Source organism: Pipistrellus hanaki (genome assembly GCF_964339955.1).
Source record: "Pipistrellus hanaki genome assembly, chromosome: 18".
NCBI classification, from domain to species: Eukaryota; Metazoa; Chordata; class Mammalia; order Chiroptera; family Vespertilionidae; genus Pipistrellus; species Pipistrellus hanaki.
The window spans coordinates 3253201-3270076 of NC_140520.1; the positions used below are offsets into that span (position 1 = coordinate 3253201).

The 16876-nt window shown below is 39.4% G+C and overlaps 1 protein-coding gene across 6 annotated transcripts in view; it reads left to right on the forward strand.

Annotated features, from left to right (window-relative positions):
* ST7L (suppression of tumorigenicity 7 like) overlaps window positions 1-16876 on the forward strand; it is a 70897-nt gene that overhangs the window by 46313 nt on the left and 7708 nt on the right. For 4 of the 6 annotated variants that reach the window (XM_084866208.1, XM_084866209.1, XM_084866210.1 and 1 more), the window contains exon 14: window positions 4492-4631. In XM_084866208.1, the coding sequence (XP_084722334.1) occupies window positions 4492-4631 (140 nt within the window). Of the gene's footprint in view, window positions 1-4491; window positions 4632-5889; window positions 9722-16379; window positions 16534-16876 lie in introns of those variants that run through there. The other 2 variants (XM_084866211.1, XM_084866212.1) reach the window with 2 other exon arrangements.

Genomic DNA, 16876 nt, shown 5'->3' on the forward strand with positions numbered 1-16876 from the left:
ATTAGAATTGAAGTCTGGGGAGGAAAGTTGCAGTTTCACAAGCATCAAACCTAATGAGCTGAGAAGTTCAAACAACAAATAACAATTTAGGAGAGATTGTAGAAGTTGGGTGCTGATATTTTTCTTGCAGGGTCTTTTATTTTCCTCCATGCTCAGAGATAAGTTATCTCTCCTTTCTTTGAACTATCAAAGTACTCGTATTTTGTGTACTTCTTAATCTTCCCTTCTAGATTTTAAGCTTGAAAGCTAGGACTCTCTTTATTGTCCCTCTATGTATCTGTAACATTCACCATAAATTGATTTTCAAGAAATATTACTTGAGCCGGGACCGGTTTGGCTCAGTGGATAGATCATCGGCCTGCGGACTGAAAGGTCCCGGGTTCAATTCCAGTCAAGGGCATGTACATTGGTTGCAGGCACATCCCCAGTAGGGGGTGTGAAAGAGGCAACTGATCGATGATTCTCTCTCATGGATGTTTCTAACTCTCTCTCTCTCTCTCTCTTCCTCTCTGTGAAAAATCAATAAAATATATTTTTTAAAAAATTTGGTCTACATGAAGCAAGAAAAATTTTAAAAAAAAGAAATATTACTTGAATTAGTCATGTTTATTAATTTATTATTATAAACATGCCAGGATCATTATAAGTACTCAATAGAAATGTTAACTATTACTACCTTTTCTTCCTTAGCCTGTTCTGAACTCCTAAGATGCTCACAGGTTAATAGAAAGACTAATAAACAATGAGTTGAGTGCTGTGTGTATGGAATAGATTATCAGGAAGCTGGAATGGGGAATGCCTAGATCTCCAGGGTCAGGGATGATTCCTAAATCTGACTTGGGTGACTTGAATGGTAAATCCATCATATAGCAGGAGAAGCAGGTTTGGGAATAGGTGGGGAGGCAGTGTGGGGGGGGAGTAAATGAGTTCAGGCTTTGAGTATGTTGCATGCATTACATCTCACCCATATAGACAGATATACATGTTCATATAAAATGAAATATTTCATTATACAGTCATAATTTTCGAGGCATGAATGAGATCACTAAGGGAAGCTATAGAGTGAGAAGTAAACTAAGGGTGGAACCGTGAGGGCACAAAAATGTCTCAGGAATGAGTGACTGATAAGGAGTCTGGAAGGCTCAGTGAAGGAGTGGTCAGAGAGCCAGAAGCAGATATCCTAGAAACTAAGAGGAGGAAAATATTTCCAAGTGAGGAGGAGTATCTGAGAGATTAAGTAAGGTATGTAATTACTGAGAGGAATCCATTGACTTGAGCAATTAGCAGGTCATGGGTGAGAAATTTTCTTTCCTAGGATGATAGTGGTAGTAATTATTATTGTTTTTCCATTTTAACAGGAACAGAGATATTTAAGGCAAAGGAACATTTTTAATTATGGAGCATCAATATTTAAGAGTGTATTATATTAAGCTAATACATTTAGCCTAAAATTATGTCTGCAAAATCATTACAAAGGTTGCCTGATATAAGGCCAACTTTACAGAGTAATTATATGACTAAAACCAGGGTCATTATCATGTATTATCAGAGCCATAGGCTATACGAATAGACAGTTGCTTCTCGGCAGGACTTTATTATTTCTAGGGTGCGATTCATATGCAAATTCCAGGGATTTATTATATTGCGTGTTCTTAGAGTATTTTTTCTGTCTCTGTCTGTGGTAGAATGAACACATTTTTAATAATGTGAAGTTCTAATACTCAGGAGTACTTAATATTTTTTGTTTTCAATTCTCCTTCAACCTTGATATGACTTACAGCATTCTGGAATTTGCTTATGAGCCTCATAAGTTCAGACTTGAACTATTCCCTTAGTTCACATAGCTCTTTGGTTGTCTTTTATGCCTCCTGATAAATTTTTCTCTACAAGCCAGTGATGAAATTTGAACTTACTTCCAAGGGAGTGTTTCTGTACTAGTCATCCATTATATTGATGTATTAGCTAAACATTGACTGAAATGAATCTACAGAAAGCAATAAATAATTAGGTCTCTTTTACAGTATAAAAATCTCATATTTTAGGAAATCAACTTACTAAAACTATACAGTTTCCTACCTTATAAAGTGGGAATAATACTATTTCTTAGTAATTTATATTGTTTTTACATTAAAAGATATAAAAGTAATATAAATGAAAAGGCACTTTATAAACCATAAAATGCTGTACAGTATAATTAATATTATTAATGTTGCTGTATCTCAAATGATATCAACTATAGTAACCATTGGTATCCGTAATTGTTTTTTTCCATCTTTGAAAATGCCATGGTTTGGCTTTCATGGTTTGCTTGAAGAGGTTGGCCTCTCATGGCTGAGAGATGGGCCAAAGGGAATGCTGTTTTTTGGGTGCTGAAAGCACAGTGTTGTCCACAGCTTCTAATGTTTCTAACTTTTTAAAAAAAGCCAGATTTGTTGTGCTTTCACTTTTAACATGACTCAAGGCCCTAGACATTTTTTGGATTTTTAATGAGTTTGATTTTGTGTCTTTACTTTCTGAATATAGTGTAGGACCTAAAAATATCATGTCTACTGAAGGAAACTTAGGTGTAATATGTTCTGTGAATCATTATGTTTAAAGAAGTGAAATTTATAGCTGACCTTGATTCAGCACTGAATTAGTCATCCCTTACTTATGCAGGATATTACATTAGGAATTCCTCGGGTTTGCATCCAGCTCGGAGCAGTCAACTTCCTGGACTAATGAAGCCTCAGAATAGCTTTCAGTTCAGTAGACATTTATTGAGCACCTACTGTGTGCCAAGCATTGTCATAGGCTCATCTTAGCATTGTTATGCAAGTATTTTCAAAATTTCAAATAAAATATAAGTACTTGAATACCATTGGTAATGAAGTACAGGCTAAGTCCTCGGGGTTACGTTGAACTCGATGTATGTCATTTTGTGGTTACGTCGCCATCTCCCATTTATTTATTTAAAAAAAAGTTTCTATGCTGCAGTAAAAAAGGAGTTCTTACCATCTGCAACAGCATGGAGGGAACTGGAGAGCATTATGCTAAGTGAAATAAGCCAGTCAAAGAAAGATAAATAGCATATGATCTCACTCATTTATGGAATATAACAAATAACATAAACTGATGAACAAAAATAGGTCCAGAGACAGAGAAACATCGATCACACCATCAAACCTCAGAGGGAAGGTAGGGGTAAGGGGGAGAGATCAACCAAAGGACTTGTATGCATGCATATAAGCATAACCAATGGACACAGACAACAGGGGGTGAGGGCATGAGTGGGGGGGATAGGGGGAGTAATGGAAAAAGGACACATATGTAACACCTTTATCAATAAATGTAAAAACAAGTTCCATCATTTTGACATATGTACATATGTGCTTTATGTTTTTTTATCATTTATTTACTACAAATAAAGGTCAGGAATTGTTATCTTTCGTTTAAACTTTTTTTACTGTATTACTTCATTACTGCTGTGTATGTGCTCCACGTGAATGATGTTGGTGCTTATGTAGGTGGGTTCTGACTTACTGCAAAAATTGTGTTACGTCTCGCCATAGGAATGGATCTCCAGTGTAACCCGAGGACCTACTGTACCCAATTACTAGAAAAATAATATCTGAGTAAATGTTTGAATATAGTAAAATAGTCACAGGATTTCACTTATGTCTAGAATCCTTAGGCTTTGGTATTCTAGTTCAATTTTTATACTGCTCAATAAAATGCCATATCTCTCTATATAAAAGCTTAATATGCTAAGTATTCGACCCAGCGGTTGACCGTCCGGTTGCTATGACGTGCACTGACCACCAGGGGGAAGATGCTTCCACCAGTAGGTTAGCGTGCTCTGCTCGGGTCCAGCTGATGGGGACTGGGCAAGATGGGGCCAGACATGCCCTGGAGCCCTCCCCAGCCACTGGTCAGATGGGCCTGATCGTCAGCCAGGCAGAGGGATCTCACCCTTGCATGAATTTGTGCTCTGGGCCTCTAGTATAGAATAACTGGGTAAAATAAATAACTGATGGTTTTGGGAAATCTCCAACTATATATCTATCTCTCGATCTCTACACTCCCCTCTGAGTTTCCAAAGAGCAAGGATTATAATAACTCACATTTATTAAGGGCTTAAAATGTTCATCATAACAACTCCTTAGCAACTAATAGAGGGTTTAGCAACTTATTCAAGATCACACAGCTAATAAATGACAAAGCTCTTTTTCAAAATCACCTCAGCATGACTTTACAATTAGTGCTCTTTCCCACGATGCCATCCTGTTCCCAGTGGCCAGCACAGCCCTCCGGCTATGTGGATACCCTGTGGATTCTGGAATAAACAATGGATAACTTTTTTCTACCTTGCTTAGCCAGAGGCCTCTTGTTCTTTTTATTTTTAATTAATTTTGTTTTTAGTTATAGAAAATAGATTTTGTTTGAAAATATTAAAACTGGCTCATCCTGTATTCTTAGATAAAACCTACTTCTCCCTTTTCTCCTTTGCAGCCTTTCATCAAGTATCTGTTTACCCAAAGAAGGAGCTTCCTTTCTTCATCTATTTCACAGCAGGACTGTGTTCTTCTACAGCAATGATAGCTCTTCTCACACACCAGTTTCCTGAAATCATGGGTGTTTTTGCTAAAGCTGTAAGTATGATCTCAAGGACTTGTGTAGAGCACTTGTGAAACATACAGGAAGCCATCTCCACTGTGTTTGTGCTAAACGAGTTGTATGGTGGCTGACACTTGTTATAGTAAATTACAGGAATTGATTTGTAAACTTGATGCCATAAAGATGTCAAACACACGTTTTCAGTGACTTGAGCTATATTTTTATTGCTTAAAAGTTTGAAGAAAACAATGGCATAACATTATAAAGTTGGTCTTTGTAGGTCATGTTTGGTGGTAAACATAGCACTTGTTACTAGCTAACGAATAATCCAGTTCTTTTAAATGCGTTTTCTTGGCATTTAAAAATAACCCCTATTTCATAAACAAGCCATTTGATTTTTCCATTTAAGTGAAATTATTAGTTCTGAGTATTTGCTGAACTTTCAATTCAAGAGTGCGACTAAGATGGGGAATAAGTAAGTAATATGGGACAGTCAGGACATTCGTACTGGAAGATGTGCCTCTTCCCTCAGAAGTTCTCCCTGTTATAGCATCTGCACATTGACCTTCCCTGCCCTGGGGTGTGGAACCATGTGTAGACCTTTATTTTCATTTTTACACTTTGGTTTTGAACTACTTCCCCATCTCCTTATCCAGGGCCAGAAAGTACTTGAGGACTGATTCTACAAAGGGTCTCCCCTACTATTTACTCTTCTACATAAACTTAAAATCACTATCACTGGCTCAAAGTAAAATCACCAAAGAGAATTCCTGTGAAGTTTCTAAGCCTTAAAAAAAAAAAGTGTCTTTCTTGTACATCTTTGCATGTTTACCAGGTAATAAGAGTTCAAACCTAAAAAGAAATGACTATTCCTTTATTCCCAAATGGAAGAGCACTGAGAACCATGGAAACACTAGTCCTTACTTGGTAATGTGATTTCAATATTTTTCTCTAAATACCTCCATTCTAACTCCCTGTTTCCTCACAATTTCTTTTCCTGCCTTAAGAATAGTTTGTTCTGTGCCTTAAAGATTAGTTGGTTTTCTTCTGGCACCAGTAGTAAGAGCACTGGTTTCCCTTTTTCCCTGAAGGTCAACTGTATAATGTGTTAAGTTGCCACTGGCTATAGGCCTAGGAGTCTGAGACCACACTTGATTTTGGGTCAAGCTTCAAGAAGAATGACTTTCTCTGTTGTTCAGGGATTATAGATATTTGGGTTGGAAGCTGACTATCCTCTTTTCTTTTAGTGTAAAAGGAAGCTTAGTGATTATACCATAACTCTGTTGTTTGCAGTGGTGCTGATGGAGTGAGTGCATCTCAAACTGGAATGACCTTACTGTGTAATCCAGCATGGGAAAAAAATGGCCTGGAAAGGGAATCCCATCCAGTTAGCAATTGGAAAAAATGCAGCTCTGCATTTGAGATCATAGGCAAGCAGTGGGAGTGCCACTTCAGTGCTGGGTTTGTGTCAGGCCGGTGGGAAGGAGGGAGATGTGGCAGAGTCTGTAGTAGAGATGGGGCAGGTGTTAGTGGGTACTTCCATGAGGCACTGGCTAAAATGAACGTGGCGTGTACTCGCCATCAGCTCCGCCATTGGTGTTGGTAGGTAGTGTCTGCCTTCCTGAGATCACGGATGCACCAGAAGGGCCTTGAAGCACAAGCTCCTTGGCACTCTTCTAGTAGAGTCTGAGAATGAATTTTTAGAATTTTAAAGTGAAGCTCCTTTTTTAGGCCAAAAGATATTAATTTACTGTGATTCTGGTTGATGAACAATGAACAGGCATTTATTTTCTATCTTCTGATATATGTATAGTTGGTGATATATAGTGTTAAAAATGTGCCCGACAGCAAACTTTTACAACCAGTCCCTGTGGTTTTCATATATATGTTTTAAGTTCCTAAAAGCTAAGTATTTGCTGAAATTACCTGCAAGCCAGTATTCGGTATGCAGCAGTTCCCAGGGCAGGTTCCACTTAAGAATAAATGGAAAATGGTTGTGGTATGGAATGTCTCCAGCGTATAGACAAAACCTATAAGTGACTCTTACAGCCAGCCAGCCAGCAAGGGAATAAGAGGCTCACATCCTACATCTCCACCACTTAATAAAGTTTGTTCTGTGCTCTGGGACCATCACCACTGATGCAGGAACTTGTCAGAATTGCAGAATCTCAGGCACCACTCCAGATGCCTGAATCAGCATTGTAACAAGATCCCCAGGCCATCCTATACGCATATTAAACCGACTTTACCCCCAAAAGAAGATTTTAGTACCACCTCTGCAAGGTGGAAGGGGCAGCGTTGCTGAGTGGCTGTGAGCAGAGGCTCTGGAACCAGGCTGCTTTTCTTCGATTCTGACCCTGACACTTATTGGCTATGCAACATCGAGTACTTAACCTTTCCTCCCCCTCACTGTCAAGTGAGAATAGTACTACCTCACAGGTCTTTTGTGTGTGTGAGGGTTAAATGTGTTTAAAACATGTCAAGTGTTTAGTACCATGTCTGCCCATAGTAAAAGCGAGGTGAGTGTTAGCTGTTGTTGCCACTGTCATTGTCGTCATTACCAGAGCACAGCTATAGCAGGAGACCTTCCCCCTTTCACATTTGGGGGAGCTATGTGCTGAGTGTAAACTCAAAATGCATTTCCCACAGTGTAAATGGCGGTGCAAACATGTAAACAGCATTGTTAGGACTGTACTTCTTGTACTGTATATTTGGACCACAGAAAGTGGAGAAAGGTTTCAACTTCTGGCCATGGCAAACGTCTCATGGAATAGAACCTATTGGTAAGTTTTCAAACTCCTTTGTTATGATTTTCAATTAAGTCAGAGTAGAAAGGAATAAAGAATTTTCTTGGAAACATACTGCTTTTCTGTTCAGTAAGACAAAACAATTTAAGTAAATTTTTTTAGTTGTCACCATTGTCTCTTCCTCTTCTAATATCTTTTTGTATTAGCGCACATGCTAGAGTAAATTGTTTGAATTTGTTAAAATGTATTTGTTAAAAAAATGGCTTTTTCTCAAAGCAAGACACCAGTGAACAATGATTTTTAATGATCTACACTGCACATCCGATTTTGATAAATGGAAGGGAACCCATGGCATGGTCTGTGATTTTAGTTCCAGAAGAAGGAAGTTCTTTTGTGTGGTAGAATAAAGTAATGTGGAATAAGACCTCATTTTCAGCGAGTTAGGACTTAATTTCTGATTTTTTTTTTTCCTGGCTGAGATAAAACTTAATTTGACATTAGACATAGAGCAATGAAAAAAATTGCATAAATCCCTGGAGATGTGGAATGTGCTGATATTAGAGCTGATATTCTCCAAGGCCAGAATTCCTGAAAAAAGAAAAAATTGCTTTTAAGTGGTAGGTCATTTTCTCACCTGCTTTGAAGCCTGCTGGGTTAAATATGAGAGTTCAAAGTAAGGGTAGCCAGCAAACAAGTGGGCTGGAATCTGATTCTGCTTGTCTGAAAGGAGCTTCTTTGTGCCAGAGCAGCACTGTCCTCTCCTTAGAGAGCCAGTCTTCACCGACTCTGGCCCTTTCATTTCTCCGTTGCGTGCAAAGCTTTCTTCTCGGCAAGCCTTGGGAGGGCGTTATCACAGCAGTGGAAGATAGTGCTGGTCTTCGGGGATTTCAGTAACAGTGATGAATTCAGGCTTGTGGCATGTGACTTTGGTGCTCTGGATCCAGAAGAGTGTTTGAATATAAAAATCCCTGGTTTAGTTTTAACTAAATAGGGCGGCCTTTGCAATGTTTTGGGGGCAGCGGGGGGTGGGGTGGGGTGGGGGTTATGAGTAAAGACAAGAAAGTTCCCAAATAAATTGTTTCTGTTAAGGGAAAACGTTGTTGAAATTTGTTTCACTGAACGCTGTGCTAGGGTGGGAATGGACCCTGTCTCCACATATTTCTACTAATCTTTATGTGGGAAAATGTGGTTGGACATGCCAGTGATGAATTTCTGAGCAACTCATAATTGGCTGGCTCCACTGTAACTGGGGCCTAACAATCTACTTGATTAATTCTTTAAGGAGTACATTAGCCAACTTGCATGATTTCCAAAGATATAGAAGGTCAGATGTTACACTAACGAAAGACTTCTCTACAGAATGTCTCACTGGGACTTCTTCAGCCTCTGCCCCAAAATAATTAACATTTTTCTCCCAAAATTACATTTTAAAAAATAATAAGCAGTTATAAATGCCAAAATATCTTTTACTACATAGTGATCAAAATGTTTGAGGTTTGTTCACTATTCTCATCATTTTTCCAGAGCAAGGATTGTCCTCATAACTAGGGAACTTGATAGAAAATTATAACTACCGTGTTTCCCCGAAAATAAGACATCTTCCAAAAATAGGACCTAGTGCATGGAAAGATAAGACATCCCCTGAAAATAAGACCTAGCACAACTTTGGGAGAAAAAATTAATATAAGACACTGTCTTATTTTCGGGAAAACAGGGTATATGTTGATATATACTTGTAGGAAAAATAAATACCATTTTTAAAGGTTCTTAATTTTCCATTGTCATAAGAAATGACATGAAATATAAAAAAATTTTTATATTCTCCATCTATTAATATTAAAACATGATAGTTGTATTTTTCTTTATTAAATTCATAGGGCCACATGCAGAAATTAAACTGACAAGAAGTGAAGATAAGTTTCCTCACTTTATTTGAAAATTAATTATTTTTCGAAGCTATGAAACACCTTTAGTTCATAAGAACTGATAATAGTTTTTTAAATATCTTGAATTGTTTCCAAGCCTATAGTCCTGTAAAATATTATTTTATAGCCATGCTGTTTCCACAGCAATATATCAGAGATTTTAATATATCTGATAATAAAATGAATCTATTATGTGACAGGTCAGAATCTTAATTATTTTTGTTTTGTTGTTAGTGTCACTGAAGTCTTTATTTGGGCCATCTGGTATATTCCACTTTTGATTTTATTTATTAGCTGACATCTGTAGCAAGAGAAAAAAATGTTCTCTATTTTCTCTAAGGGTATTATTTCTCATGCTTCCTTCTCATTGTTATCACTCCAGAGTGAGAAATTTGTGAAATTACTCGTGTTCTTCTTCATCCAAAATTTCTAAATATGAACTCTTCTTTTCTAACAGGAAAAAAAAAAAAAAGAATAAAGGTAGGACAATGAACTTTTCAATGCAAGTCTATATCTTTTCCTCAGAGTTTAACTCAGGTTTGAAGTTTGTGGAAAGCACCCTCTTACCTTGTTAACATGTGCGTGTTAAGTATGATGTTCACAAAAGCTCTCCCTGAATTTATTTGGCAGTATATGTGTGTATATATATTTTTTAAATATTTTTTTAATTGATTTTTTTACAGAGAGGAAGGGAAATGGATAGAAAGTCAGAAATATCGATGAGAGAGAAACATCCATCAGCTGCCTCCAGCACACCCCCTACTGGGGATGTGCCCGCAACCAAGGTACATGCCCTTGATCAGAATCAAACCAGGGACCCTTCAGTCCACAGGCCGATGCTCTATCCACTGAGCCAAACCGATTTCAGCAATTTGGCTGTATATTTAACTAACTTTCCCCCCTGGAAGTAAAAGCCTCATTTGCTTTTCTGTCTTTCAAACTGATCCCTTCTCATTTCATTCTTGTTCTAGCTAGCAAGCCACTTAAGCTGTTTGGTCATTTATGCCACATACACAGAGAATACTGCCCTCCTGTGAAAAAATGTACAGTAATTCTAAAGAAGCAATAGGCATCGGTTTGTAATGATTCAGAGAGAATTTGATTAACTCTCTGAAATGGTCAAAAAAGTTTTAATACAAAGTAGACATATATATCACTCTTCTTTTAAAATCAAAGGGTTAGTTTGGGAAGGATCATGGGGGATGTTAACTGAACAGAATACTACGTAAACCTTTTGGTTTAAAATATTGTAACTTGGGCTTTTTTTGCTAAATTGGGAATTTTCAGTGGCTTGTAGTTATACCAATAGGTGGTAAACTTGGGTGTGTTCCTTGATTCTGATAAGGCCTCAATGAAAGATTGAGTGTTAATGGCATTCTATCTGAATTTGAGGGGAAATTAAATTACCTCTGTTAGTTCTGTAATAACATTAAGATTGCCTTAGGCCCATCTTGACAGCCAACTTTAAGAAAATAAATTATTTGGGCTTCAGATGATGCTCAATAAAATTAAGAGAACTGATACTCAGGGAAATCCAGACCACATAACCACCTTCTGACCTCATCCTATAATTTCAGGCATCCTGGAAACAAAATGTACATGTACTGTTCAAAGTGCAGGAAGGGCTGTGTTCCCATTGAGCACTCTTGCACATAACCATATGATACGAGAAGGAGGAGGAGGAGGAGGAGGAGGAGTTGTTGTTTGGGAAAGACTTTAGCAAGGGAGCATATTCTCACACTCCGTTAGTAACACGCTAGCTGTTGTTTTCATCCATTCAATATGCTGGAGTCCCAATTTATTTCTGAAGCCAGAGTTCAAGCTTTTACTCCCAGGTAGCGGCAGCTTTACAATTAAATTTTAATCTCTCCGTGTTGGTAGGCTCCTATCTAGAGAATAGCTGCAACTATTGTTGGCAACAAACACACTGCTGTTTTCCCTGCAGTTACGGCGAGATAGAAGAATGTTCTCTGGCTGGGGTGTGGATGAAAGCACTTTACTAATCTTACACATAATTCCTCCTGGGTTGCTGGGGTACTCAGAATTGAAACTCTGCCCTCTGATAAAATTCAGCTGGATTTTTTATTTACTTGACTCTGATCCCTTTGGGATTTAGCCCTTATGGGGAGTCCAGGCACTCCAATTCAACTAAGCCATAACTTTGTAGACTTCCCTTAATTTGCTCTTTGTGTACTTTAGCTATTGTAATACATCCTTTTAAAACAACTGCACTAGAACTGGTTCATCCTGGATACCCTGAAAAAATTCTTCTTTCAGTATTGGCTTATTGAATGGAGGACTCCAATTGAGCTTATTTTAACTTGTTTTTAAAATTTATTTATTCAAGAGCCTCAGCATTGAAAAATGTTAACTATTGTTTTATGACATCCTGTAATATGGTGGTAATTATTCTGACATTTTAATTCATTATATTTAGATGTTAATACTAATGAGTTTGTTCATTTATTGATTCAATCAACAGATCATTATTGTGCATCTTTGCAAAGTACAAAATACAATTCTAGTTCACAAGTAACTGATAGTCTAGTGGTAGGAGGTCTGAGGAAGGCAGGAGATGTGTCAGTATAAGACAGAGGCTACTGTCACAGCAATAGATTAGTTCATCTTTGCCTATTTATTCATTTGAGTTTAAGTGACCAATGGATTATTTTCATGTGCCTCACACAAGATTTAGTGACCCAAAAAGTCAATTTAGGCTCATGAACATTTTTCCTTTTACAAGAATTTATTTGGTTAGAATTCCTTTCAGTCAAATAAAAGGAGATAGAAAAAGATCTCTTTATTTTTATATATTTTTAAGAGGACTTTCATCTTTACACCTAACTGGCGACGCTGATGTTTTTTATAAACTGTGGTATTCATTATATTTATCTAAATTTCAGAATTTATCAAAAATTAAACACTCCACAATCCAAAATTTAAATAAGAAAGGTCTCACCTCAGATTCACACAGTAGTTGCCATAAGGTAAAAATCTCTATACTCATACATCTTCAACTTTCTTTTTTATATGTTCTCATTGTTAATGATGACAGGTTAATTAGGGCTATCCTGGTTTAGAAAATAAGCAGTGTGACATCACTGTGAGCAGGACTGGCTAGCAAAAGTTAAGACTACAATCACGTGGCCCTGAGGAGAGAAAATGGGAATGAACCACCCCCTCAGAATTTCCCAGAGCCCACTGCTAATGCCAAAGATTCGTCCTGCAGTCACTGATTCTGAAAATAGGCACGAATCATGTTAATTTTAAGAAATAATGAAAGGCTATTGGATTAAGACACTAAAATAAGGCTCCTTGTTCCTCTCTTCCAAGCTGAATTTTGCTGATCAATTCTGCATCCTGGATATTTCTCCCTTTTTATAGGGGGAACGCCATAAAGGCACATTTATATATCTGGGTTGTAAGGAGAATCCCACTCTCCCCATTCACCTGTGTCCCATGTACACTAGATTGTGTCTGCTGGTGCTAGGTCTCTAGGAAGACTTGAGTAACTGTGGGCCGCTAAGTTCCTGTGAAGCTACCACCTGCTCCCATAGGAGTCAGTTGGACAGAGATCACGAATGCAGTTACTTAACGTTTATCTTTCCGATGGCATTGAGAATAATCATATCTCTTGTTTGGCCGCAAGCTCCTTATTGAATTTTTTAAAAATTGCTTTTGAGCAGTAACTTTTCCCTGGTTGCTTACTTAACCAGTCATACAAGTTGAGCCTTCTGTCTCTATGCCTATTTTATAATAGCTGCTCTGGGAGAGCAGATGAAAAATAATAAGTCAGTTAGATATTTTATGAGTATTGAAATCCCTTCCATTCAGAAATGTAAATAAAATAACAGCATGAGCAATCAGCTTATGTCAGATTCCATGGGCTTATGTTACATAGGGAAATTATAGTGCAACCTGAAACATGCTTCTTCATGAATTCAGTTGTGTCACAGTTGAATGTAAACCCTTGAGCTTTTCTATTGTGAAGGGTTTCAGAAATCACCTTTTAAAATCTGCCTAGGAAAGGAGGAAAAAACTAAGATGATACCAACAAATGCTGTTGCTGTTAAGTGGCTGCCTCCCTTCCAATACCAAATTGTGCCGGTTAAGTAAAGCAGAAACAGGCTATTGCTCACCTTTAGGCTTGTTTAATATTTACAAGTATAAAACATACACCCCAATATTCTGTTTCTGAACGTGGCACCAGAAAAGGACTGTGAAAAAACAGGTTGCCCTTGTGGTTTTTGTCCTCAGAGGTTAGGGAAGTTCTGTTAGGAAACGTGGCAGACACCTAATAACTAGCTCTGCTTTGTCTTCAACAAATGCAAGAAGCCAGGGACCTAACTGAAAGTCATGAAATTGGGATTTGTCTTGTCTTCAGCTGCTGCTCTAGTGGCCTGTGGAGTGCACGGGAACTGTCTCCCTCTGATTAGGGAAGTGGGCTTTAGTCCTTCAAGTTCTTTCCGAGCCCTCCTCACAGTCACTGGTGAATCTGCCAGCCACAGAAGCCCACAGGAGTCCCATCATGTTGTAAGGCTGGTAGTAAGGGAAAGAAGTGTGTATTTTCTGTATTAAATTATTCCTTTTTTATATTTCAATTTCTTAAGAGTTGGGCTTGATTTATGCCAGGTTCTCGGCTTGTCAGCCTACATTAATGCATCACAGTTCTGGATAGGATATTTGATATCTATTTAGCCCAGGATCTCAAATGATAGTGGGCTGTAGTTAATGGTACTTCACATTTTGTTGGGCTTTACATGGTAGTGCTCCGTTAGTCCCTGTTTGTGTAACAAATGGACTCACTGCGTCCCCACAGGTGCCTGGTGTTTACTGACATAGATCAAGATGCTGTGTGTCTGAGGGGACTGCACCATTGACAGTCTAGGCACATGCAGTCACCTCACATTGTTTAATCCTGATCTCAGCATTCTAATTTCTCTGTATTCCCCAGTGTATATAATATGTACTTGCTTAAAATTCCTTATATATTGCTTGCACATTCTTACTTCTAAGTTTCAGCATAAACCAGTTCCTTCTATTTAAAATGTGTCTCTCTGACTGCCCTTAACCTGTCCATACCTTCTCTTTTAAAAATCCAACTCAGAAGCCACCTCTTGTAGAAAGCCTGATTAAACTCATTCCCCTGATGCCTATATTCTGAGACTTCTCAGTCGGTTACTTAAACTGTTTCTTTGTAATGATTGCTTCTGTACACTGCCACCTGACAGCATGATGATTCTGGAACTGACGCTCCTTCTCCATCCCGTTGTCGTTGTTTATTACACACAAGCGTTTTGAAGTCCTACTGACAACATTGTCAGGTTCCCCTGAGCTTTAGTCCACTTTCCGTGCCCTTTCTCCTTCCCGTTCCCTTTCCCTCACAGCTACATTCCTGGGGAACAGGCTTGGCCTCCACCTCAGCATGTGTGTGGCAGCCTGCTGGAGAGGTCCCTACGGCTGGGGAGGATTTAACCCTTTGGTTTGACATTCTCTGCATTCTGCTCAGACACCTTCTGGAAGCAGACGTGAAGCCAGGAGTGGGTCTGAGGTGGGAGTGGGGAAATTTCCACTGAAAGACAAGTTAGCTCTTTTCCTCCTTTTTACACACGACCTATGAAGCTGCTGTCGTCAGCAGCTCAGCCGACACTCTCCTGCTCTGCCTCTCTTCCAGGAGTCAGGGTTAGTTTAAGAAAAAGCCTCTTGCTAGAAGCCATGACCTCGTACTTTTATCCCCTCCATCTGGTGTGTGGCCTCATGGGGCTGTGCTGCTATGCAGGTGGTGAGCAGTGGAATTCTTTAGATGATGACTTCTGAGCCCACATGCGGAGGCAGTGGGGGCGGAAAGCAGGGAAAGCAGGAGAGCCAAGATCGATGGACCAAAAAGTGAGGCTTGCTCTGGGAGAAATGCTGCCGATAGGTAGACTGTTTCCATGCCGGCTCCCTCGCTCCGGGGGGCCGGGGCAAGAAGCCTAGCATCCCAGGGCTGTGATTGATGAGCACTGTGTTCCTGCACTTCCCGCCTGCTGCCCAGTTGGGGTGCAGGAGTGGGAGAGGTAGGGTGTGTGAGGGCTTCTGCTTCTCTAACAAATGCACTCCGGGGCTGAGCAGGAAAGGGTTCCTCTTGCACACATCGTCTCCTGGAACTGCTTTGTGTCACGGTGTTGGACCGAAACAGAAGTCCAGGCTTTGAAGGAGCAGGGGAGGAAGGGTTGAGCTGCAAAAGGTTTTGATCAAGTAAAAATCTGTTGTCTGCCTCATCTTCAGGGGTTTCTCTGCAGGGTAGGTAGTCCTTGCCGTGGTGTAGATAAATTACCTGTCTTGGCTAAGGGTCCCAGGACCTTTCCTAGGCCGGGAGTGGCAGCTAGCCCAGGATAGGATTGCTTTTTAGCACTGTCATTCCCTGTTTTACTTTCCTAGCCCAGCGGTTGTCAGCATTTTAAAAAAAGAGTGAAGTCTCAAAGGAAATTCTAATACATACATTAAAAGCCCAAAACCTGTGGCTTTTCCTTACATTCAGTATCACTTGAAAAGAATTAGATAAAATGAAAACAAATTTTTAAGTGTTAATTTGAAGAAGTAAAAAGGAATAGAAAAAAGAACTAAGAGCCAGAGTTGATTAAATGTGGAGCACTTAGTCTAGTGATCATGTGGCAGAAATGGCAAAAGGGGGTTCATTGATGAGGTTAGAGAAGGCCCAGGCTGTTCCTTTTGTCAGTTCTGCTCAGATGTTTTGTACCCATTTGTTCTGAAGGGGCTGGGACTCGGGTGCCTCCAGCCCGAGGCATCCCCAGACTTTGAAGAGCACACAGGATTTGAAGTAAAAATAAGTTGGAGTTCTGGCTGAGTTACTCAATATCCAGTGTGACCTTGGAGAAATCACCAAGTCTCTCTGAATGGTACCTGTATAGTGAATATAACTTCTACCTCACAAGGTTGGTGTGAGAGTTATGTATGTGCTAAAGCATTTTGTACATAAAAATGTTTTTTGTGAGTATCACATTTTAAAATATTTTTTATTGATTACCTTAGAGAGGAAAGGAGAGAGAGAGAAAAATATCGATGTGAGCACGAAACAGCTATTGGCTGCCTCCTGCATGCTTCCTACCAGGGATTGAGCCTGCAACCTGGGTACGTGCCTTGACTGGGAATCAAAGCAGCAACCCTTTGGTATTCCAGACAACACCCAAACAACTGAGCCACACTGGCCAGGGTGAGGACCACGTTTATCCTGGGGAAGCCCTGCCTTGAAAAAGTTGTCAAGTAGAACAGCTGTGGGTTAAACTGTATTCCTTTTTTCTTCCCTCAGTGTAGCCTTTCTGTCTGGTCAGGCCTGCTTATAGGGGCTGGCGGTATTGAAATAAAGTCTCCAGATTTCAGTTCCTTTTGGTCAAAGAAAGGGAACTGTGTGGCCTGCTGCTCCTTCCATAGACTCAGGCAGAATGGAAGTGAGCAAAGGCCAATTGGAAGCCAGGGTAGTTCAGCTAGGGGGCCAAGGGGGGGGGGGGCACAGGAATGCTTACCTTGCTCTCTCAAATCCAGGAGGACTAAAACATCATAAGTAAAGGAGGAATAGCCACAAAGATGCTTAGAGACCCTCTAGCCATG